Source organism: Prosopis cineraria, unplaced genomic scaffold (assembly GCF_029017545.1).
Source record: "Prosopis cineraria cultivar Desert tree isolate PC_DT_omini unplaced genomic scaffold, ASM2901754v1 PC1628, whole genome shotgun sequence".
Lineage (NCBI taxonomy): Eukaryota > Viridiplantae > Streptophyta > Magnoliopsida > Fabales > Fabaceae > Prosopis > Prosopis cineraria.
Window position 1 is genome coordinate 5,462 of NW_026556953.1, and position 24,074 is coordinate 29,535.

At 35.3% G+C, this 24,074-nt stretch overlaps 3 protein-coding genes and 1 pseudogene across 5 annotated transcripts; 3 read left to right on the forward strand and 1 right to left on the reverse strand.

Annotated features, from left to right (window-relative positions):
* The first annotated feature begins 1,853 nt into the window (after nucleotides 1–1,853).
* LOC129300519 (transcription factor SRM1-like) lies at nucleotides 1,854–12,255 on the forward strand. 3 transcript variants are annotated; one of them, XM_054939089.1, is made up of 3 exons: nucleotides 1,854–1,992; nucleotides 3,634–4,375; nucleotides 11,465–12,255. In XM_054939089.1, exons 2-3 carry the CDS (start codon nucleotides 3,996–3,998, stop codon nucleotides 11,967–11,969), a joined length of 885 nt encoding a protein of 294 aa, XP_054795064.1. In that variant the 5' UTR covers nucleotides 1,854–1,992; nucleotides 3,634–3,995; the 3' UTR covers nucleotides 11,970–12,255. The 3 variants fall into 3 exon arrangements, with proteins under 3 accessions (XP_054795064.1, XP_054795065.1, XP_054795066.1); XM_054939090.1 differs by lacking the exon at nucleotides 1,854–1,992 and adding an exon at nucleotides 2,534–2,974; XM_054939091.1 differs by lacking the exon at nucleotides 1,854–1,992 and adding an exon at nucleotides 2,534–2,855.
* Nucleotides 12,256–14,390: 2,135 nt separating this feature from the next.
* LOC129300518 (probable transcription factor At1g61730) lies at nucleotides 14,391–15,902 on the reverse strand. The gene has a single exon (XM_054939088.1). The coding sequence runs from the start codon at nucleotides 15,843–15,845 to the stop codon at nucleotides 14,646–14,648; it is 1,200 nt and encodes a 399-aa protein (XP_054795063.1). The 5' UTR covers nucleotides 15,846–15,902; the 3' UTR covers nucleotides 14,391–14,645.
* A 1,132-nt stretch (nucleotides 15,903–17,034) lies between these two features.
* On the forward strand, nucleotides 17,035–18,701 carry LOC129300520 (GEM-like protein 4). Its single transcript, XM_054939092.1, has 5 exons — nucleotides 17,035–17,052; nucleotides 17,510–17,636; nucleotides 17,728–17,808; nucleotides 18,014–18,291; nucleotides 18,390–18,701. Exons 1-5 carry the CDS (start codon nucleotides 17,035–17,037, stop codon nucleotides 18,561–18,563), a joined length of 678 nt encoding a protein of 225 aa, XP_054795067.1. The 3' UTR covers nucleotides 18,564–18,701.
* A 4,298-nt stretch (nucleotides 18,702–22,999) lies between these two features.
* On the forward strand, nucleotides 23,000–24,033 carry LOC129300517 (GEM-like protein 4; annotated as a pseudogene).
* The last annotated feature ends 41 nt before the right edge of the window (nucleotides 24,034–24,074 follow it).

The following is a 24,074-nucleotide window of genomic DNA, read 5'->3' on the forward strand; positions in this document are numbered from 1 at the left end:
TGGATAGCTTGTTTTGCATCTTTAATCTTGTTTCATCTAGTTTTACTTTGGGAGGCGAATGATAATTGAGTTTGCCCTCTCTACATTTGTCTTAGGTTTATTGTACTGTTCTCTTTTTTTTTTGTTGAATGAATTCCGGCTTTTTTTTTTGGGAGCAAAAATGAATTTCAGCTTTTGATTCAAAAAATATGGATCCAAGCAGGAAAAGGGAGGAAAAGAAGAAGAAGAAGAAGTGTGGGGATGAAGCAGGGTTGAATTACGCTGGTGGTTGTGGTGTGCTTCAAATTTTCTTTGTTTTCGGCCGCTTTTCTTGACTTCGTCCTTTTGTCCTTCCCGTGAGCAATCATTGTTTTGCCTCTCCCTTCCTTTTTCTTTCATTTCTTCTCTGGTTGCCTCAAATACTTTTTTAAACAATAATAACATATTTGAAGTTTGTCCTTTTGGAAAAGTGTATAATTTCCTACAGATTTAATCCATTGGCTACTCCAGGCATTCATATTCTGATATAAAAATAACATAATTGTAAATCTTACTCTCACTGCAGGTGACTTTATTCGGTTCATAAAATAAAAGTACAATAGAAAATCGAATAGAAAATGATTTTTAAGTTTTCATTAAAAAAATAAACTTATTGAATAATAATTACGTGAGTAATAATTTTTTTCTTTATTTTGATTAGGAAAATAGCTATGAATAATAATAATAAAAAAAAAGATTCCCCCCCCCTAACAAGAGAGTGAGGCTCAAGAGTCCAGAGTAACAAATATGATTTTTCTCAGTACAAAGAAAAAGAGGGCTTTTACAATAGAAATAATTTCCCAAGAGTATTGAAGGCAGATGATAGACGGATTTGGATTTGTGAGCAATACAAATCAAAGAGTATTTTAATTACGATCACTAGATGAAATTTCTTTAAAAAATTTTTGGGGACAAATACAATAAGTAAGACAGGCAAAGTGCAATCAAATAAAGCAACCATACCGATGAAATTCTTTAGCAAACCATGGAGAGATATCCACCAATCAGATCACCTATTTGGTAAAATTATGGATTTTATTAATGCTTAAAAATTATTAAAATATATATTCTTTCAAAAATTTAAGATAACCTTTACAATTAAAACACCTTCTCACCAATGAGGGTTGGGCTGCCCAATAAAAAAATTAATTTCTCACAACATGATGAATTAAAGTTTAAATTTTTATTAAAAAAATAATTATATTTAATTTTTAATAGTGCCTCAAATACAGTTGTCTTTAAGAAGATGATACTTGTGAGGGAAAAAAAAAAAAGAAAGGAAATCCCTCATGTTTATTATCTCCTCTAAAGATTCAAAACAGCCATCTATAAGAATTGCAATTTGATGCAAGAGGTGGGATTTGGTGTTTTATAAGTATTATATGACAAAATTTTTAATAATCATTCCAATTAAATCAACGGGTGCTATCATACAATCTAGAACATTCATTGAATGGATGAATTTGTACTATTCACTAAATTTAAATTGGCATGAATCATTTTTCAATCAAGTTAATGTATATACAAGTGTTGAGATTTCAACACTCAAACTATTCCTGGAGGACAAAGCTCCCATTGTTCACAGCAGTATGAGTGAGAAGGGATTGAGATGTATCAGAATCTTAGATGGATTACTGCGATTATTCATTATTCATGCGTATTTATTTGTTTGTAAAAATAATATTAAAAAGTATATAAATTAACCATTTAATAGAGCAAATTTGTTTTGCCAATTAATAGAGCAAATTTATAAAATCTATTAAAAAGAATCCCAAAGATGAGAAGAGAGAAAAGGGAAAATTGCAGCGCTTATCCAATTCACTGTGTAAAAATTTATCCCCGTATCTGTATCAAAGACGAGACAGTATTTATTCTTGACTAGGACTATGTGCAGCTCACTTCTGCCAGAGCTGAAGAAAAAGAAAATAGAAAACATCGATTCAAGCCTTCAGGCATCTCCAGAGAAATACAGAGGTGACGATTTTATTTACATAAACTTCGTATATGATAAACATTCGTTTCAATCGTTCTGTCTCTCGATGCTCTGAATTCTTGAATATTGTTATCTCATCATTGTTCTAGCTCGGATATTGTTTTTTATTTCTCGATTTGTTAGGGATAAGGAAAATCATAAGGCGAAGAAGAATAAAAATATAAATCAATATTAGTTTCTCTCTCTAACTTTTCGGACCTTTTGATTCCTGCTTTAAACACGACGCTCCGCAACTTCTCTCTCTTCATGTTGTATCAGCTGTCAGATATTAATGGGTACCGCAGATTCCAGTGGCTTGCAACTTGGGGTGGGGCTTTTTCTAGCCCAGCTGTCCTATTTGTAGCAAAGCAGTTGTTGGGGATGGGACCAATTGACCCATCCTGCACCTCTTTGTGGGATTTCAGGATAGCAATCAATGTCATTCCTGATTTTTAAGTTCTACCTTCGTAAATTTCAATCAAATATTAGGGCTTTTTCTTAAACCTCACTTATTTGATAGATTATCTTTCATTCCAATTCTGATTTTTTCCCCCCCTCCTTTTAAACTCTTCTGGTTCCTGTGGCTGAGATTAATTTGTTTGTGCATCTTTTTATATCATGTACGATGTAACAGTAATTACTGGAGTTTTGTGGGCTAGAATTTTATGCATAAAATTGGGTGCTTCAGTGAGCCTTTCACAGTCACGCTCGGGATTAGGTTTTTAACTTGGCTGTGAATGTAGTTTATTTAGTGTTGGACCTTAAATATCTTTTTGATTGTTGGTGAGGGCGTCAGAAACTTCAGAGTAATAGCAATAGGAAAAGGGTTTCCCTGCTAAGCTTTTGCATCCCGTGTTTTCAAGAGGTGATTATTTTCTAATCACCTGCTGGTGATCTTGAACCCTGATAAATAACCATAAACCCTCTATCTTAATGGAATCTACTGTTGTCCGACTGTTGCTTTCTTCATTGAATTTTACCGAGGTACGCTGTGGTGGGTTTTCCTGAATTTGGTGTTCGATCAAAACTTTTGAGATTTGGGATATTTGGTGGGTTCAATATTTTATCTTAAAGATGTCATTATTGATAATGAAGCTTTAAATGCACTTTGAATCCACTTAAAACCTATTTACCGGTCAATAATTTTTTTTTCCTTTTCTTTTCAAAACATTTGTCTCGTTGTTGGTTTTCATTTGCGTGATTTTCTGCCGTTATATAAAGAACAGAATTTGGAATATGAGAATGCGGGATGCATAAAGTGAGAAACGAGCTTTGCAAAATTAATATCCATGGTGGAAGAATATATTTTTGTGGTCCTGCGCTGTTAAAACTGTTCTTATCAATAGAAGTGTTTGGGTAAACTGAGATTTTTTTGTGGGTGGGTGTGGGAACGGGAAATAGCAAATTTGAATACTCTTCTTATCCATTACAGTCTTCTCGGGTTTTCTTATTTGTTTGTATTTGAAAGGTCTCTTTCGTATATCTAAATCGTAGCCTTAATTACCATCCCATTGACTAACATTTACATTATTTTTTAAGTTTTCACTTGCCTTAAAACACCGTTTGCTGCATCTATGGCTTTATAGTTGTCAGATATTTCTCATGTTCTTACTGAACTTTATTTCTTTTCTTTTCATCTATAGGCTGGCAATTCACAAGAGCGCGTGTGTTTTGAATTCTGAAGCAAATCTTCATTCAATTCTTGCCTATCTCAGAGTTTTGGGAGTTTATCAGTATTCTTGTTCTGCTTCAGCTCCTTGGAATTAGTCACTTTATACTAGCACTTATTATCCAACATATCACGCTCATCCCCACCCGTTATTTAGCAGATCACCAAAGTTAATAGCACTGCTCTCCATGGGGATATTCTAGAATTGTTTTCCCATCACGCAAATCGGAGAATTTGTGGAATTTAAGATGGGTTTAACCTAGATCTTAGAGCAGTTAGCTAGAAACCTTTTGGTTATTACTATAATAAAACTCTAGTCGGTTCAAGCAAGACTTGATGACTGTGGATGAAGTGGGTAGTAGCTCTGTGTGGAGCAGAGAGCAAGATAAAGCATTTGAAAATGCCCTAGCAACTCATCCTGAAGATGCATCAGATCGATGGGAGAAGATTGCAGCTGATGTACCAGGGAAAACTGTAGAAGAGATTAAACTTCACTATGAGCTCTTGGTTGAGGATCTTAACCAGATCGAATCTGGTTGTGTGCCTATACCTTCTTATAATTCTTCTTCAGAGGGGTCAACCAGCCATGCTAGTGATGAAGGCTTGGCCAAGAAGGGTTCTGGGCATTATAACAGTGAGTCTAATCATGGAACTAAGGCTTCAAGATCAGATCAGGAACGGCGAAAGGGTATTGCTTGGACAGAAGACGAACACAGGTAATTTTGTCATTGATTATATGTTTACAGAAACCTACATGTGCTTATAGATGGTTATACTTGCTGAAGGATGTTTTCTCACTTTAAATTTGCTGTATAATTGTTAACACAAGCGTGTCTAATTATATAATTCTGAGGTTAGTTATATCTGATTGTGGACTATTTGTCCTAATTGACCGGTGTTGCCGTATGGCTATAATCAATGGTTCATTATTAATCTTACTAAATCAATTTTTTAATGATTTTGGCTGGTTTAACATGTTATCTGGTAACCCCTATTTTTTCTGATGGTTATCCAAAGGTTGTGTTTCCATCCACACGATGGCATTGTGATTACTAAACATTTTGTATGGTAAACTTCTTTGATGTTTCTTCATGTGTGTTGTTATTTCTAATGTTTGCTATTCTTTGTTGGGTCAATGACCATTCTCGTCTCTCAGGATTTAGTTAGGATGATACCATAAAGGCCTAATTATTTTGTATTGAGGATTACGGTTAATAAACTTTGTAGATTAGAGGTATTTGTTGTTTCCAACACATGGTTGTTGCGTTAAAGTTAATATCCAGAGTAACAAAGTAGTTGGAAAATATGGAATTTAATCCAAAGATGCTATGTCTTCTTGTTTTTTTTTTGGGGGGGGGGGAGCTGATGAACTATGTAACAGTTACATGGTTCAGTGATGGGATTTTTAGATTCAAATCACTAGTAATAAAAATGGCTTGTATTATTGGAGAGAGAGGGAGAGGCAGGTGTGAGAGAAGGAGAACTTTCTAATAAGAGGGTATCTGAAAGTTATGTTTCTGGTTTTTGTCCTTTCGTTTCTGATTCAGCCAATTGAATTTGTGTATAATTCACGTCAATTTCAAATCTAGTTCTTCATGTAAACCACGCATTTCCAGTTCAGCATTGTGGAGGGACCAAACTTAGGTGAACTACAAGTTATGAGGGTTTAGTAGAGAAAAATCAGAAATGGACACTCCAAATTGAGAAATTTTATATCCTTTGGGGATAAAAATATTGCAAATGTTTCCTGTCCTAACTGGCATTTGGAGCCTCAACTCTGTTTTGAATGAGAGTATACTTTTTATTTGAATCTGTATTTGCGGCAATTTTTGGCACATAACAACCAGGAAAACGTCAAGTTATGATTGGAGTGCAACAATGACTCTTGCAAGTAGATTTTCTCTGCACACTGGTTTATGCAAACTGTTGTTTTTTAGTGGTTGATATATTGCCGATGCTAATCTCATTTGGATGATGTTAGCTATCTGTTTTAAGTTACGTCAATGGTTTGTGGTTATTGAGACTCAGAAGATGAAACCAGGCAGATAAAAAGGCACATCGAGTTATTTTGCTTTGGACATCATGGAGTCCTTGCCATTTTTTTTTGTTGCTTTTAGATGCTATTTCTGTTGCTGACAATCTTTATGTTGAACCTCATTGAATGAGCTTATGCTCCTCAGTCATATGAGTGTCTGTGAATACACCTATAGGATATCAGATTCTATTGAGAGATGTGTACTATAGTCTGTGAGGCAAAATAGTTTGTGGTGCAGTGTGGAAAATAGAATTTAATATCAATATTAATTATGGCTTTGATTGTGGTCCTGGTTTAAGATTTATGAGTAGGAATTTGTGGCAGACTGGCGGTTTGGGGTTTCTTTATCAATAACGTAGGATCAGGAGCCTAGTAATCATGTTGGAATTATATTACGTCTTCTTCTGATGATTTCTTAGTTAAGTTGTCTAGATCTTGTGGAATCATATTGAATATTTGACGATACATTCCGTACCTTGCTAAAAAACCGATCCTTGTTTAACAACCAAACATTGTCTAACCAAATCCAATTCTCTCTCGAGATGTTCCTCAAAAAATCCGATTCGTGCGGATTCTTCCCCCAACTAACGAAGAGGTCTTGGCGGAATTGCCACATATGAAATTGAGCACAATTTTGCAAAGAAATAGATAAAGCTGATTCGGAATTCTCTTTCATTCCAAGGCATAACTTGTATCCATGCGCTTCATATTCGCCTTGAGTTCGCTCCCAGAAATATAGCCCTCCCTACCCCCTCACGTCAATCCCACGAGCCTCTTATCCATTCTCACCTCGATGATAGCAGGGTTTTCATATCGGTAGTTGCTTATCAAAGCGAAGAATCGCTCGATCAAGTAACAAATCAAGCCAGCGAGTGGAAGTGGAATAGTCATGCGAGTATATTTTGCTTATGAGTCTCTTTTCCTGGCCTCATATCCGTCTCTCTTACTCAAACTAGCCACCCCTTGGGTACCGTCTCCCCTTTTCCCCTGCAATGAAGGGCGGATGGCTTAGCCTTGCCTTTTGAAAGAAGAAAAAATCGCCTTTGAAGGCAAAAATCAATAGGAGAAGATAGCCACACCGACGCACAGAGAATAGGCAAATAGAATACATGAGAAAAGACAAGGCCCAGGAGAGCATTGAATCCAAAAGTTACTGTTCGAGAATGTCCTCTTGCTGCTCGAGAATAACCTATTTTCAGGACAACAGGAATGACAGCAGGAAAGGAAGGTAAGTCAAATCCCACTCGTTTTGAGTTCTCGAAGAAGATCCTTTCAATTGGCTAGAATCCGTTACTTGAATGAAACTAGATCTTGTGGAATCATATTGAATATTTGACGATACATTCCGTACCTTGCTAAAAAACCGATCCTTGTTTAACAACCAAACATTGTCTAACCAAATCCAATTCTCTCTCGAGATGTTCCTCAAAAAATCCGATTCGTGCGGATTCTTCCCCTTTACTTTTTAGTAGTCTTTTTCTTGATACATCCATTTTGTATTTACTTCAACATTCTTTACCATTATACTATTATTTTAAGATAAGAAAAAAATATTGGAGTTTCATACTTTTTGTTTCTTTTTTACTAATTTATTTTAGACGTTTTTCTCATCAATCTTTCTTTATCTTTTAAAATAAATGTAAAATAAAAAAATGAGCGGGAGACTATGGTCCCCAAAGAGAGATTTTATCTTTTACCCTGGTATGAGAGATTTTAATGAATACTCTCTCTATCAAGGATGGATGCGCCAGTATCTCTCATACCTAAAAAGGTACTGTCAGGTCGCTTTGGCACCTGATGCTAGATTAGACGACTTTATAGACAGTCCAATGTTTATACGAACATGGTCCAATATACATACATTATTGGAGCTTTTGAATAACAGTCAAGAAGACCTTATGAAAATGGAACATCTTCGCATAGAAGATGTAAAACGTATATTGGACATTTTAGAAATAGAAAAGCATTTTGCATAAAATTGAAATCCATTGGATTTTTTTATCTTCCCGTATTAACTAATATATGTGGAGTGGAGTGATATTAGAAACCCGCTTTTTCTCTCTCTTTTTGCATAAAAATGTATGTAAGTTTCTCATAGAATTCAGATATCTGAAAGATTACCATATATAACATAAAATTTCTCCGCCGATTCTTTCTAATCGAGCCTCTCGATCTGTCATTATGCCTCGGGAAGTAGAAAGCAGCGAGTTCATGAGCAAGTGAATGAACGAGCCATGTTCCTAAACTAAAAGGAGTGACCATCTTTGTTTTCTTCCCTTCCTCTATCCCTTCAAAGCCCATAGGTTGGGCGCTAGTATCAAGTCATATGTATATAAATGTATAGAAATTTTTAGATAAATTCGAATTTTTTTATTTTCTGTTTTGAATGAATGAAATGAGGTAAAATAAAACGAGAATTCTGAGAAATCTAAATGAGTATATAAATAAAGTAATAAAGTAATATAGAATATAAGTAATTCATAATCATCGGGTTGGGATTGATCTAAACCAGCTCATTACAAACTTGAAAAATACTATTCCTATATTACTTCGGACATACAAGACAAATTTTAAAATTATTATATTTGTTTTATCTAAACCTCTTGACAATAGTTGGCCAAAAAAAAAAAAATCTTATAGATTTTACCTGGTTGAGAAAATATATTTCTTATGTATTGAACAGCACCTTAAGCCCTTCTTAATTACTTAATACTGTTCTTATATGTCTTGACAAATAGACTATGACATCTCACCCTTTGGAATATTGAAGCTTGAAAATTCCAGTCTAAGTTTTACGGTGAAATAGGCAAATCGGCCAATAATTTCATACATTATACCTCTTGAAATAGACATCCATAATCCCAAAAAAAAAAAAAAAAGAAAAAAAGAAAAAAAGAAAACCATTGTTAGACCATGTTTGGGTGGATGGAACCATTTTTGTGGGGAATGGGAAGGGAGAGATGCTTTCATGGAAATGTGATTTTTGGACCAAAAATGTGCTTGGTGGGCTGGAAGAAATCACCCCCCCTCCCTTCATATTGGAAGTTGGGCTTGTAGCAATCAAGAAAGGACATGAAAGAGCTAAAGTAGCCAAGAGATATGAATACCCTTTATTAGAATACCGAAGTTGAGCATTCAAAATCAGGGCACTAGTTCAATGTAAAATATGAGGCTAACATTTTTAAGAGAAATGACATTTAAAGATATAAAATAATAGTCGTTTTTATAAATTTAAAATTTGAATATTTTAGATAAAGAAGGGATAAAATAGTCAAACTGTTTTATGAGTTAGGGTAAGATTGGCAATACATACATACATACATATATATATATATATTTTGGGTGGTAGGAAGTACCTTTCCTTGGTTTAAGTGAAGGAAGCATCAATTCTTTGGTAACTAGATGTATCAAAATAAAAAATTCTTTCTGCATCTTTCTTTTTTGAAATCCCCTTCCGACAAATGCAAGGCTTTAGTATAATATCATTTCAAGAATCATATTCTAACCTTGTTATCCTTCCTATCAAGGGGTGATTGGACTTAATTTCAGCATGAGGGTATGGGTTACTAAATTGGAAGCACCTTGACATTGGTATTATGATGTAATAATATTCAGTGTCTATAGATGGTGGTTGCAGTATATAACTATATTAAATTTTCATTCTCATTTCATTTTCACAAATTTCTTAGTAAATGAATTGAATGGATTTTATAGTTGCATGTTATTTAGCACATTACCACTTTCTGGCTTCTTGTAATGTTTTGGTCTTTCTAATTTGCACGAGGGTTTGAGGTTTTTTTTTTTTTCGGGGTAAGAAGACAAGTCCTGAAGCCTTGAAAGGAAAAAACGAAACAAACGATCCCCCCTCGAACTGGATACCCCATTTGTCTGCAAAAACAATCAAGCCCTCCCTTACCACAAGACTTCCACACATGGGTCCCCAACTCAAGCTCCAGGCTGTAACCTGTAAGTGTGTAGCACACTAATTCTAATGATTAAAAACTAGACTGGATGGAGCGAATGGTCGGACTGTTGACCAGTTAGGCTAATGGAACTCGGTCAAGCTAAAAAAATTGTTGGGAGAGTTGAGCTGGATTAGGTCGCTTTGGATCAGCTTTTAGACTGGGAACCGAGAATCAAGTCAGGAATTGGATCCAGTTCTTAAAAACCAAATGGCTTAAAAAATACCTTTTTTTCTTTTCCTTTATTTTTTTAAATTTTTTTTATCAAATAATTTTTTTTAGTCATTTGATGTTATATTGTATCATATGATTTGTTCAGTCATAATAAACTTAAAATATTTGGTTTTATTTTTAAGTTAAGTAGCAATTTCATATTTATTTTTTATATTTAGATTATTATATACATATATAATTTTTTTAATTTAATTATTACGTCACCAGTTCAATCATGTTGGACCATGCGAACCATTGGCCTTTCCAACTCAATATTCGGTCTGATTTTGAAAACATTGACTGATTCCCCTCACGAGGTACATGTTTTATGCAGATCTGACCCTCTCTCCTTAACTCCCTCAGAACCAGTCTTATCAAGTTACACTGTTCAACTTCTTCCCCATCCACTCTGTTCTAGACTTCTCCATACTGCAAAATGACTGATGTGGTCTCTTTTTGGGTCATTAAAACCAAAGAGATAGGTGACTGCACCGTAACTGCTTTGACTTTCAGTTGCTAACTTTACAGTTGTGTCTGATACAAAGTCTATTACACAGTGGTACTATGAGCAATGGAAAATCCAGTTATATATCCTTTGACAACATACTCCTATCAGCCCCCATCTTAGTCTTTGTTTTCATTTCTCGTTACTAACTAATGTGGTCTCTGGTTTTCAAAATTTTGTAAACAGTTAATGTGAATCCAATTCTGATACTGTTTAAATGATGCGATAGCCTTAAAAGTGTCTATAGAGAGCCATTCCACTATGACTTCTGGGGCTCCATGGGACCATGAGAAACAAGAAAATAATTCATTTAGTAGAGTTCATCATGGATGAAAGTTCCTGCTGTTTGCGCGCCCCCCCCCCCCAAAAAAAAAAAAAAAAACCGCTACGAGGTATGATTCTCTTTTGAAATTTCTTGAAGCCTTCTGATAGAAGAATACTTCTGGGAGACTGGCGGATTCACCTACCTTAGCAATTCCTTTCCAGTATTTTACTTACTATTTTGCTAAAAATAAGAGAAATTTGAATTGGACCAAATACCAACATATTATCTCCACTCTCTTGTCTTGAATTTGTGACATCAATTTTCTCCTTCTAGCATGCTTGAGGAATCGAACCTAATTGGCTCCATATTTTAACTTCTTTCATAGGTTCCTTCAAGCTTACAGGAAATTACAGACAATTGGAGTTTACTAATTTCGCATTCCTCAAAGAAAGAATGCGATCCATTTCCCCTTGTGTATGATATTTAGGTTGAACTTGGTTTCTTTAGAGTGCTTAGCTACATGATCTATTCCTCATTAACTTCCACTTGTCAACACAGGTGCTTGTCTATCTAATGCTTTATTGCTATTCATGTACCTTGGTTTGAAAGTTTTGCTTGATGGAATTAAATTCGCTATCAAAGACTCGCAATGTGATTGATAATTTAAGTGACTATATTTGATGGGAAAGATGATCTATCAGGAAAGCATGTTTGTAGTTAATATTAATTTTGCTGTACTTGTACCAGAAATCTGCTTCCATGTACGCATGATAAGCTCAAATTCATCTGATTTTTTGTTTTGAAATTTTAAAATTTGCCAAACAGGCTATTTCTTCTTGGCTTGGAGAAGTATGGAAAAGGTGACTGGCGAAGTATATCTAGGCACTTTGTGGTGACTAGAACGCCCACTCAAGTAGCAAGCCATGCTCAAAAATACTTCATTCGTTTGAACTCGATGAATAAAGATAGAAGAAGATCCAGTATACATGATATCACCAGTGTGAACAACGGAGACATTTCAGCTCCTCAAGGACCCATCACTGGTCAAACAAATGGTTCTTCTACATCCAATGCTGCTGGGAAGTCAACCAAACAAGCCCCTCAAACTCCAAACGGACCTCCTGGTGTAGGAATATATGGTACTCCAACTATTGGGCAACCTATAGGAGGACCCCTTGTCTCTGCAGTGGGCACCCCAGTAAATCTTCCTGGACCAGCACACATGGCATATGGGGTCCGAGCACCAGTGTCCGGCACAGTTGTTCCCGGTGCCCCAATGAACATGGGTCCAATGCCATACCCTATGCCACACACATCTGCTCATAGGTGAGGTTCTAGTATTGGTATTTTAAGGCCATATGTACAAAGAAACAGCAGACTAGCAGGCCTATTCACTTTAATTTAATTCTTTCGCTAGACAGTTGAGTATATCATGCTTGATCAGTGATATTCAAATAAGCTTAAGCTTCACTACGGTGAAGCACTGGAATGAAATGCACATGAATCTTTATCAGCTGCACTAGAGTCCTTGGCAGTCCTGCCACGTGATACCATAAAAGGATTGGTTGCTCTGTAGATCTTTAAATTGATATTTTGTTCATAGAATTTTCTCCTTATGTAGAGGAAAGTTTCATGGCTTTAAATTTTACGGCACCCCTCACCTCTTCTTCATGCAAAACGACTCTGCAAATTTCGTGAGGTTTACAAGTGTACTGCCGATGCGGTACCAAGTTATGCACTCGATGTGATTTTAGATTAAAAATTTATATGCATAAGATCAATAGCCTATTTTTAAAATCGCCTTTAAAAATAATGATATAGACAATCTCTAAAAGTAAATTTACTCAGAAATCCGAGGAGATTAGATTCATTTATATTTATGCAAGATTATCTTATTAATTTTTTTTAATAATCTCACTTTAACAATGTCTCCTAAGAATCCAATTTCAAAATCAGTTTTTTTTTTATTAAGTGTACTTTTTGGTAATAAAAGCCGCGCATTGTTTGAATAAAAGTGAGGAATAACCTAAATAGCAAATACCTCTCTTGGTCTTATAACACTCCACTGTGGTCTGTGCTTTGTATCCCAAACTATTTAAAATACAAGTGCCTAAACTTATAAATTAGGCATCTTTCTTATGTGCTCTTTAAGTTACACTTAGGACTTTAAATTTTCAAATTCAATTTAAAAACTTTAATAGTAATTTTCTAGTGTTAAAATCCATTTTCCAAACTTTTTTATGCTTGATTTTAATATAAATTTTCACTTATTCTGTCTTATAAATCACTAGCCAAATAATAACAATAACAAGTCTTATCCTATTAGTTGGAATGGGCTAAAATCACCAGCCAAATGCCCCAAGAAAATCATATTCAGATTCATTGAATTTGTCAACCAATATTATGTGAAAGACACTAACTTTACTATATCTACTGAATAAATTTCCTATACTAAATAATAAATACAGAACATGCAGACTTTGTTTTTGGTAAATTATTAAAAAACTTAAGCATACACCTACAAAATTAAGTGTCCCATGCAACCTTTGATCTGTGAAACGGTATTTTTATTTGGGTTACAAAAACAGCATTTAATATCGATTTTTGAAGGGAAAAAAACATAACTTTAAATTTTTTACATTTTACTTGCACTTTAATTTTCATCCTTGTCTTTTTTTTTAGTATTTTAAATTCTTATACTATTGTTTTTCATTGTTTTAAATATTTCCAAAATCTCCACATTTTATTTATAAAAAGACTTAAAATAATAAAAAATAAAAATATAAAAACCTAAAACGCTGAAAAAAAATCAATGACAAAACGTTACAGAAATACAAAATTATGTCCTCTCTTGATTTTTTTTTTTAACCAGAATTTCTTACTGATATATCCCAATCGAGATGTCTGCTAAATTTCTTCATCTTGGAACCAGTAAAGCCAATAAATTAGCATTTGATCCAACGCCATAGAAAAGTTGAATAGCTAGTTAGCAATTTAGCATGCAAGCCTAAACTCAATCAAAACCAAAGCAAGCCCCAAGCAGAGGACGCCGCAAGTAGAATCATATAAAGATCATTCTAAAACGATTAACAAACCAATCACATTTGGAAACAAACGATACCCATCCAGCAAACCCACGTTTAAAAGATATATCACGGAGGCACTACCAACAACGATCTCAGCCACCACATGATATTATATCAAACAGAACGTGACATCAAAACAGTGAGAACGCATGTTGTAAAAAAATCTATACACTAGCTCCAGGAACAAGAAAATCAGACTCTGCTTTATTGGGGTAAGGGAAGAAAAAGCAAGCCACCAAACAGTGTTCACAGATAACTGCAAAACTATCATCCTCATCATTCGCTATGATGTTCAAGACATGTAAATACAACTCTAACACACGCAGTACTGAAATGTTGCAAACACACAAATACACAATAATCTAGTGACTAAAACAAAACTGAAGCTAGAACACTACCCAGAAATCATCAAATTATGAAAACCAAAATACCACATGATCCCCGAAAAGAGAAGAAATATTGATTGTTGAAAGACTTCCAAGTTCAATATCACAATTACTCTGGTATTAGTTCGTAGAACAATATACCTGGAGTCAAGTTAAATCAGTCATTTGGAATGTGTGATTAAAATCAATTTCTTGGTTCTTCTTCACACACACACACACACACACACACAAACATGTCAAATAATTCAGTAATCACTATAAAGAAACAAAAGTAAATCATTTTGAAAAGAAAAAAAAAAATTCACCTACATATTTTCATAACTTGATTTAATTGACATAACAGCTAACCAACAGAGCTAGCCTCCGGTGGGTGTCCCAGATGCGAGCTTCAGTAAAGGATCACTAGTTCTAATCTTCCTCTTTTGTACCAGCAAACAATAATTTAACAATACAACATAAAGCAACCACATGTCAGCCCAAAAAATTACAAAGCTCGCCAATAAAACATATGATATACCTAACAGTAACACAATCCTAATTGCCTGAAGATTTGGTTGCCTCCCATATCAAACTAGCCTCATCCTTGACAAGCTCAACTCGTTTCACAAACAGCTCCAACTCTGCAATTTGCAGTTTCTTCCACCTGTCATCCAACTCTGCCTTCTTGGATGCTCCAATCAATTCATATCCCCTCTTAATAACATCATCATCCAACCCTGACAGGCCCAGACTTTTGTTAAACCTAATCATTTCACTTAAACTCAGCGGCGAACCTGCATGCGGATCAATGTCTATCTTTCGAACTTCCTTCGAATCTGAAACCAGATCAGGCTCTCGTTTCCGAGAAGCCACGACACTGTTACCTTCCTTCTTATTTTTCTTCTCTTTCCCATTTGACTTTGTAAGGTCTATCCCTCCATTGGCTCCTTCATCAGGCCAGATCTTCTTAGACAATTCAAAGACTTTCTTGTCGTATGGTTTGGAGAAACTGGGGCCTTCACCATTCTTACCTTTTTGGGAATTTTTCACGTACTTTCTCTTCAATGTCCTAATCTTATTAGCCAATTGTTCATTTGATACATCAACATGTACCGACTTCTTTATGAAATCGTGAAATCCATTAATATCCTTAAGCGGGGCTTCTCCTGTCTTGGCTGCATATTCCGCTAAACCCATGAGGATCGCAATCTCGTCGTCCTCGCTCCAAAGCCTCTGAAACAGCTTCTTGGACTCATCTCCGGCCTTTCTCCCATCCTCCTCCGCCGCCAAGATCTCATCGTTTCCACCAGCATCCTTTCCCTTCTTTGCCTTTTTTGAGTCAGTGGCCGGTCGATTGTTATCACTTGGTCGCTTGTTAGCTGCTTTGGCCGGCGTAACGGATGGCTGAGATTTTGACTTCTTTCCTTTAGGCGTCTCTCCTTTGGGCTTGGAGGCAATGGGTTTGACAATCAGATCCGCATTCTCACTGGGGCGCTCATCATCGGAGTCAGATTCGGCATCAGATTCAGTCTCAGAATCCGAAACCGAAGCTTTTGGCTGAGATTTTGCGATTGGGGCAGCAGGTGGAGGCTTTTTGGAAGTGGGCTTCTTTTCAGCGGAAAGAGGTTGTGTAAGTTTTGAAGGTTGATCGTCATCTTCAGATGAAGATCCAACTTCGGATGAAGCTTCCTCTTCTTCGGATGAGGAAGAAGCTGAGGGCGGTTCGTCCAAAGGAGAAGCACGTTTCGGCGCCATTGAGGATTAGGGTTTCAGAAGCTAGGCTAAGTGGCTAACCCTGTCTTTCGGCCTCCTCAAAAAAATATATTATTCTTCCACTATACGCTTTTAACTCCTGAACCTCAGATCAAAATCTGATGAATGCATCTAGCAATAGTATTTTTTTCCCCCAATAAAATGCATTCAATTTTTGACCATATATATCTAATTAAAATTAAATAAGGATTATCATATCAAAATTCAAAATCACGAAATATCACTATTCTTACCACTATAGCAATATCAATCAACACACACACACACCCCTATTAGTTGGTATAATATATATTATATTTATATCTATGTATATCCTTTTGCCTTTAATAAATCATTATCATTAAAAGGGTGTAATTTAAAAGGCATGACCAATAACAATAGAAATTATCAAATTAAACAAATGTTTTTCTGACGAGGGAAAATAATATAATATCCTTGCGATTTTACCTCACTGGTCTTACGTCGACTTTTCCAATCACAAGAGTTAATAATGTAAACTCAATAATTTCTTTAAAATCCGGTATAATTATCTCGCAAAAACTTGACATGCATAAATCATGCATGTCACATGCATCTGTCTAACCAACGTTTATTTTTCTTGTATGCCTGATAATTCAATATTGTATTTCACCCGTTACTACGTTACTACATGACATAATGAATAAACCATGTAAATATCACCCGAAATAATGAATAAATAAATAAATAAAAGGCGATAGATTCATTAACGAGATGGGATAGAAATATAATTTATAGTCATCGCAAATCAATCCAGCTAGACAAATGAATTTATCTAAAGCGTCAGATCCAAGAGGTTTAGATATTCATGACTAGCAACTAAGATATCATGATGACAATGAAGAGTATAAGAAGAAAACAAATGGAATGATATATATCCTCAAAAGATCTATACGCTTGACTTTCATTGATTTCAATGGATGCCTCACTGGTTTCAGAATCAAAGTACGGACTTTCAATTACAATGTCCTTGAACTTTTGTATCTTGCAAAAGTATTTTTGACGCTGACATCACTTTTGACGTAAAAGCCGCCAGTTATGCTAACCGGAAAATTAAAACCATTTCAAAATCTCTTCTTGGTGGTCTGAGGAAATGGTTTTTTTCTCTTTAATTACTTTTATATATATATATATATATATATAGTTCTTTAATATGCTTTTCTTATCAGAGGTAAACTTAGACAATCTTGCATCAGAAAGTTTCATTGCCAGCTGGCCAGCACAGAAACTTTCTTTCACACCACCACTGAACCACATGTAAGGGAAATAAAATACAAGAGGTTTGGCTCATCAAAAAATACAAGAGGTTGGATAACACTGACAAGTTTCCTTATTGATGCAAGTTGATTCCACCTTTATACCAAATCTTTTACATGCTTTTATCAAAGTTGACATGCATACGTAGATGATATCTTTTACCAAAAGAAACCAAACAAGCTGTCCAATTTTTTATATCAACTTTCTCTTCTTCTTGACTATGGATATATGAGTCATCCCACATAAAAGTCAAGGTTCACCTACTCACCTTGCATTCTTCTACATAACGTTGCAGAATACAAGATCAGCGTAAGCGAGCAAAGTTCTTTTGGCTAACATCCTTCACAAATCTCATAGAAGGCATATTTTAGAGAAAGAGTGATACAAAAAGGAAGGCCTCGCTTCTTCAGCAGCTTGTTATTGGAATTCCAATAATCTCGAAGAGATATTTGCCTCATTCAGCTGGCCAAAACAAGTTTAACAAAAATTCGAATCAAAGTAAGCGATCCTTCCCTTACAAAACTTGTTTGATCAATCCTTTCTGTGATGTTTGATCATCATCTAATCCTAAGCATCTTCATGTTTCCAGGTAAAGCAAGTTCGGTTCTTGGGAGGATGAACAAGTTTGGGAAAAATGCTGACAGTTTTGCCCATGAAGTGCGAGAGCATGGTATGAAAGTCTTAAGTGACTTTTAGATTTTCCCCATGTGAATTTTAAAAATGCCTTTGTGAAGCTTAAACCTTTTCTTTTCCTACCCTCCATTATTCATTGGCCTAAACAAGTTTTTCAAACATGTATGTCAAATAGTCTTTTGTGATTGAAACTTGCAAATGAAGTGTAAATTATCTCTTAAAACTGCTATTTTCACTTGCAGTGAGACTGGGGCCAAAGATAACTGATACAGTAAAAGGTAAGTTAAGGTTGGGAGCTAGAATTCTTCAGGTTGGCGGAGTGGAGAAAATATTTTTGCAATTATTTAGTGTCAAAGAAGGAGAGAAACTGTTGAAAGCATCACAGTGCTATCTATCAACCACATCTGGTCCTATAGCAGGACTCCTCTTCATATCCACAGAAAAGGTTGCTTTTTGCAGTGACAGATCCATCAAGATCACATCATCTGAAGGGGAAGTGATTGGAGGAGTCCACTATAAGGTGATTCTCACAGTTCTGCACAAAACATCACTGAATCTTGTATTATCTTTTGTCAAGCTTTGCTAATATACATCTTCAAACCTATCTCTCATTTGCAGGTCTTGATTCCACTTTTCAAGATAAGAAGTGTTAACCAAAGTAAGAATGTGAAGAAGCCTTCACAAAAGTACATAGAAATCATTACCTTGGACAACTTCGAATTCTGGTTTATGGGTTTCTTAAATTACCAGAAGACTTTCAAATATCTTCAGCATGCGCTTTCTCAATCTTAGAGGAAGATAAAGAAGAATTGTAATTTTTCGCACCCAATGCTTCATCAGTTATTATTTTGTGGAGCAACAAAGGGTCCAATGTATGTTTTACTATTGTACAAAGTTTTGTTGATAAGAAAAAGCAACTTTCTCCTTCAAGTTATGGTTCTTTCTTTCTTTCTTTTTTTTAATGATTTAATTTCAGTTTCCTGAAAACTTCACACTTCAGAGAATTATAGCATTTACACTTTAAATAATGGCTTCATCCAGGACTGTCCATTTCTGTTAAAATCAGAATGGAATGGATATTCAAAATGTTATGGCATGGAGCAGAAAGTTTCTTTAACAGACTAAATGTTACCCTCAAGAAAGGCCCTAAGCTATGGTACTCAACAAACCCCACTAAAATAATCAAGAGAAGCTACACTAGATGAAGCCAACAATGATGACAACTCATAATAACATGAAGAAGAAGAAGAAGCAAAAAAGGGCATTTAACTCGTAGATTGATTGTACCCTCCTTTGTTACCATGCATAAATTGGTGGTGATTCATTGCCAATTCAAGGACAACTAGGAATTTATAATTATTCTTATAACAGTCACTCATCCCCACTCCGCATAATTAAAATAAATATAGCCAGCTGGATTAGTGTTTGGAGTTAAAAATGGACAGGATCATTAAACCTTAATTATTTTTAAAGAAAAATGAAAAAACTTCTCCCCCTTATCTTATCTATCATCGGACCTAGCTTCAATCTTGGCTATTCCATGCAGCAAAACATGGTGTTTGGCTCTCGTGGATGGTGGTGATGGGGAAATAATTAGACAAATTTCCTCTTTCAAAAAACCTTAAAGCATGTCTCAACTTGCAGTCCCAACCACATGATGTCCATAGCCACCTTTAATCTTAATTGCTGACTCAGAATGTTTATTGTCACTGCCCTGTCATCTTCGTCACTTTATGATACTGTCTCATGACCCGCCAAACAGCACTAATGCATAATTATTCAATTGTTGTTTGGAACTTTAAAAATATTCTGAGAATAACGTACACATTAATCAAGATCAAATCTCCGCTGACCCATCTTATGAACACATCCCACTTCGATTTGTTGCATTTGGCTTTAAATTCTTGAAAATGAAGATCAACACTTATCCAAGAGCAGCAAAAAGGATGGCTTACAATCATAAATTGACTACAACGAATGTACAATAAAGAGGCAAACCCTATACACACACTCTTTTGTATCACCATTTCTCGGATAACATAAATGTATTATAGGAGCGGATTTGACTTCAAGCTACGATATGGAAGGGCTTGTCTGTGATGACACTTATGCTTGGATCAGAGCATTATCATGCATGCTGAGGTTGAGCTTGAGACAGATTCTCCTTCGGCAATGCATCATATCAAGATGGTGACATTCCTACTCACATTTTGGGACATGTTATGGGAGAAATTCACAAACTATTGGAAGAACACTGATAAGTGCTTCACCGTTTCTTTTGTTTTTTTGGGCTTTCCACATATACCTAAATGATCTCTCAAACAAATAAGGACCTTCAGCTGAATATTCCTTAACTATGATAGTTAGAACCCGAGGACAAGTATAGACAATGATAAGAAACATTTGAATTACCTACCTAAGCATTTTATACTGAATTCTCCAATCTGACATTAACTGTTCGCTTAACAAGTAATCGTGGGTGATATAAGCAAATGGCCTTTTCTCTTTACTTTTTCTTATCTTATCACAAGTAATCATAGAGAATTCTCGCATCAGAAAGGTGCATTTCCATCACAAAAATCTTTAATGACGCCACTGCAGAAGCATGCACAAGTGGGAAAAAGGCAAAAGACAAGTAGTATTTATGGAACCAAGGTGTTTCCTTATTTGCAAGAGGAACTGTTGACAAATTACTCTGTCATCTTAAAGCTTTCTGTGTACTACCGCATGACCTTGGTTGAACACTACAAACATTTCTCTGGGAAAAGAAAATATCTTTGTTGATTATCTTTGCTGATATTAGACTTCCATGATAAGGATCATTGAACCTTGGAGCTTTTCTTATTAAGAACATTTTCCACTTTCTCTTTCTTTGGACCTTGTTGTAATCTTGCTTTTGAAATCTTGGAGGTTCATGTGGGAATGATTTGGTTGTATTCATTTTCATCAAACATTCCCACCCTCACATGGTATCCATCTACAGTTGACCCATCTATTTTCAAAGAAGCAAAATAGAACCAAATTAACGGCAGTACATGCTAGGTTTAAATTACAGTTAGCTACCGTGATTGGAGTTGTAATTTTGTTGTTTGAATAAACATATTTCATAATCATATCAGGCTAACTGTGATTGCTGCCGCAAAAACTTGATTCCCCCCCTCCTTTTGGAAATACTATCAAAAACTCATGGATTTTACTGTTGACTGCTTATGTTTCTACCTAACTCAGGACTCAGGGAGTTGGCGAGTTGGCTTCTCTCCATTTCTTCCTCTCTCCATTTTTTGTCCATTTTCCATATCAATCATTGGATCTATTTTTCCATGGTTCAGATTTGATGTTTCATAAAATTATAATTAAAATGTAAAATTTTATAAAAAATAAATATAATAATAATTTTATGAAACATCAAATCTGAACCATTGAAAAATAGATCTAATGGTTGATATGGAAAATGGAGAGGGGAGGAAATGGAGAGAAGCCAACTCCGGACTCAGGAGATTCATGGTAACGTATATAAAAAAAAAAAAATTATAAGCATCTTGATAGAGATTTCACAAGAATGTTTTTGACATATATAGAAGTTAAATGTGATGACTGCAAATGATATATATAATTAACATGACTCTTTGGCTATAGGAAAACACAAAATGAAAGTAGGTAGGGAAAGTAAGATCTCAGGTGTAAATGGCATTTTCACTTTTTTCATTTGGTTTTCTTATCTTATCATAAGAGAGCTTAGGAGAGGTATGTAATCAGAAAGTTAACGTGCCGGCTCATAAAGTTTAAATAATATCCTCACGAAGCAATATGCAGAGAACAAAGTGCCATCAGACGTCATCTTTTGTCAGCCAAATATATGATTCAAATGCACTTCAATTACTCAGAATAATTTTTCCAAAATACTTTCTAAAGAAGCTGCTTTTCACTATAGGGCTGTCTTTTTTATTCTTTATATAAAATCTCTTATGTTAAACATTACCTTGAAATTTTGACAACAAAAAAATGTAGCAACATAACAAATGATGCAAAATCTCTCCCTCCCTCCTCCCTTTGCAGCAATCTTGGACATTCCATGCTGCAAAACTTGATAGTTAGTATGCGGAGGAGTATGGGAGTGATGTGGAATGATTTGGCATTCCCTTTTTCTCAAACAATTCTTTTGAAATCTTGGCCATTCCACACTTAAGAACCTGGTTGGCATACTTGTAGGGCATGGTGATGAAAAGAATGATTTGGCAAATTTTATGGTGATGATAAAAGAATGATTTGGCAAATTTTCTTTCTCAAAACCTTAAATTATGTCTCTGCATATTGTCCCTACCACATGATTTCCTTAGCCAGCCTTTGAGTCTTGTGTTAACTGCCTCGTAAACTTCCATGATTCTGTCCATAGTGCTGTCAGCTTACTCACTTTATGATATAGCCCCTCTTAAGACATCAAAAAACAGTAATGACTTTCATTAACTGCTGCTGAGTTTCTATAAACAAAGATTCAAAAGGAATCCAGACAATTCATTTTCTATCTTAAAATATGGACCTTCAACTAATATTATTCAACTGTCACAATTAGGACTTAAAATATATGGAGCAGAAGTACACACAACGCTGAGGCACTTTCTTACCATTTACATAGCTTGGAAAAATAGAAGTTGCAGTAGAATCTTTTGCTAGATTTACTACTTTATCAATACTTTTAGCATGTGGGTAGAGATAAATGACCTTTTCCTTTCCTCTCTACTTTTTCCAATCTTATTACAAATAAACTCACATATCTCAGGAAAAAAACTCACAGAATTCGCATTGCAAAGGTGTATTGCCAGCTCACAATGCTTTACTGACAGAGCCACAGAAGCACGTACTTAGACAATAAATAATAAATACACAAATATTGTTGAAAAAAATAATTGAAAGAGAGATGGTAGATCATACTTGTTATCAAGAATGTGGTATTGATGGCACCTTTAATTTTCTTAATTTTAATTCATCCTTTACCCCATCATCTGGATGCTTTTCTTGAACATGTCATGAACCTCTAGATAATGTCTGTTGCTAAAAGCGAAACCTAGTCATTCTAACTTCCAATAACTTGATGTCTTTTGGTCTTCTTGATGAGCCACAGATGATTCATCCAACAAAAGGGCAAGGTTAATCTTCTTTCCTTGCTTTCTTATATATATCCTCTGCAGAATACAAGGATTCAACCAACGCAAGAAAATCTCAACTGAATACTTCTCAGAACTTAGTAGTTGCTCAGCAATACATCTTCCAGTAAGAAAAGCATTAGGAATGAAGGCTTCACTTCTTCAGGATATAGTTATTGGAATTCCAATCTCAGTAGCATGCCAGGTTGGGAAGTCATCAAACAGATACCTGCCCGACTCTGCAAGCCAATACAACAAGTCTACAGAATTTTCAAATCAAAGTAGGACATTCTTCTTCAACAAACTTGATTAATTAATTCTCTTGTGAAGTTCAATATCATAGTAATCTTAACCATCTTGACGTTTCCAGGTAAAGCAAATTCAGTTCTCGGTAGGATGAACAAATTTGGGAGAAAGACTAACATTGTGCACATGAATTTCAAGAGCACGGTATGTAGTCTTTAGGTGACACTTATATTTTCACTTACTTTTGTCCTACACAGCATCATTCATAGGAAGGACTATATCAACTTAACACCGTGCATTTAACTTGCAGTTAGATTGTGGCCAAAGATAACTGATACAGTAAAAGGGAAGTTAAGCTTGGAGCTCGAGTTCTTCAGGTTGGCGGATTCAAGAAAATCTTTATGCAATTGTTTGGTGTCACAGAAGGAGAGAAGTTACTGAAAGCGTCACAGTGCTATCTATCAACCACATCTGGTTCTATAGCAGGACTCCTCTTCATATCCACAGAGAAGGTTTCTTTTCGCAGTGACAGACCCATAAAGATCACATCACCTAAAGGAGAAGTGATGAGAGTCCATTATAAGGTAATTTTCCCAAATTTTATAGAAACACGAGCATTACCCCTTTGTTTTTTTATTTTTTTGGGGTTATCTCATCACGCTTTGCTAATATAACACCTTCAAATCTATCTCACATTTGCAGGTCATGATTTCCCTTGCAAAGACATTGTGTGTATACCGAAGTAACAAGTGAAGAAGCCTTCACAAAAGTACATAGACATAGTTACTGTGGACAACTTTGATTTCTGGTTTATGGGATTCTTAAATTATCAGAAAACTTTCAAATACCTACAGCATGCTGTCTCTCAATCTTAGAGGAAGAGAAAGTTGAAGCATAGATGCTCAATCCCTCTGCT

Coding starts and splice junctions, on each gene's coding strand:
- LOC129300520 (XM_054939092.1), top strand. Junction 17,637..17,727: donor TAACAAAAATTCGAATCAAA/GTAAGCGATCCT, acceptor TCATGTTTCCAG/GTAAAGCAAGTTCGGTTCTT. Junction 17,809..18,013: donor CCATGAAGTGCGAGAGCATG/GTATGAAAGTCT, acceptor TTTCACTTGCAG/TGAGACTGGGGCCAAAGATA.
- LOC129300519 (XM_054939089.1), top strand. CDS start 3,996: ATGACTGTGGATGAAGTGGGTAGTAGCTCTGTGTGGAGCAGAGAGCAA. Junction 4,376..11,464: donor TGGACAGAAGACGAACACAG/GTAATTTTGTCA, acceptor TTTGCCAAACAG/GCTATTTCTTCTTGGCTTGG.
- LOC129300518 (XM_054939088.1), bottom strand. CDS start 15,845: ATGGCGCCGAAACGTGCTTCTCCTTTGGACGAACCGCCCTCAGCTTCT.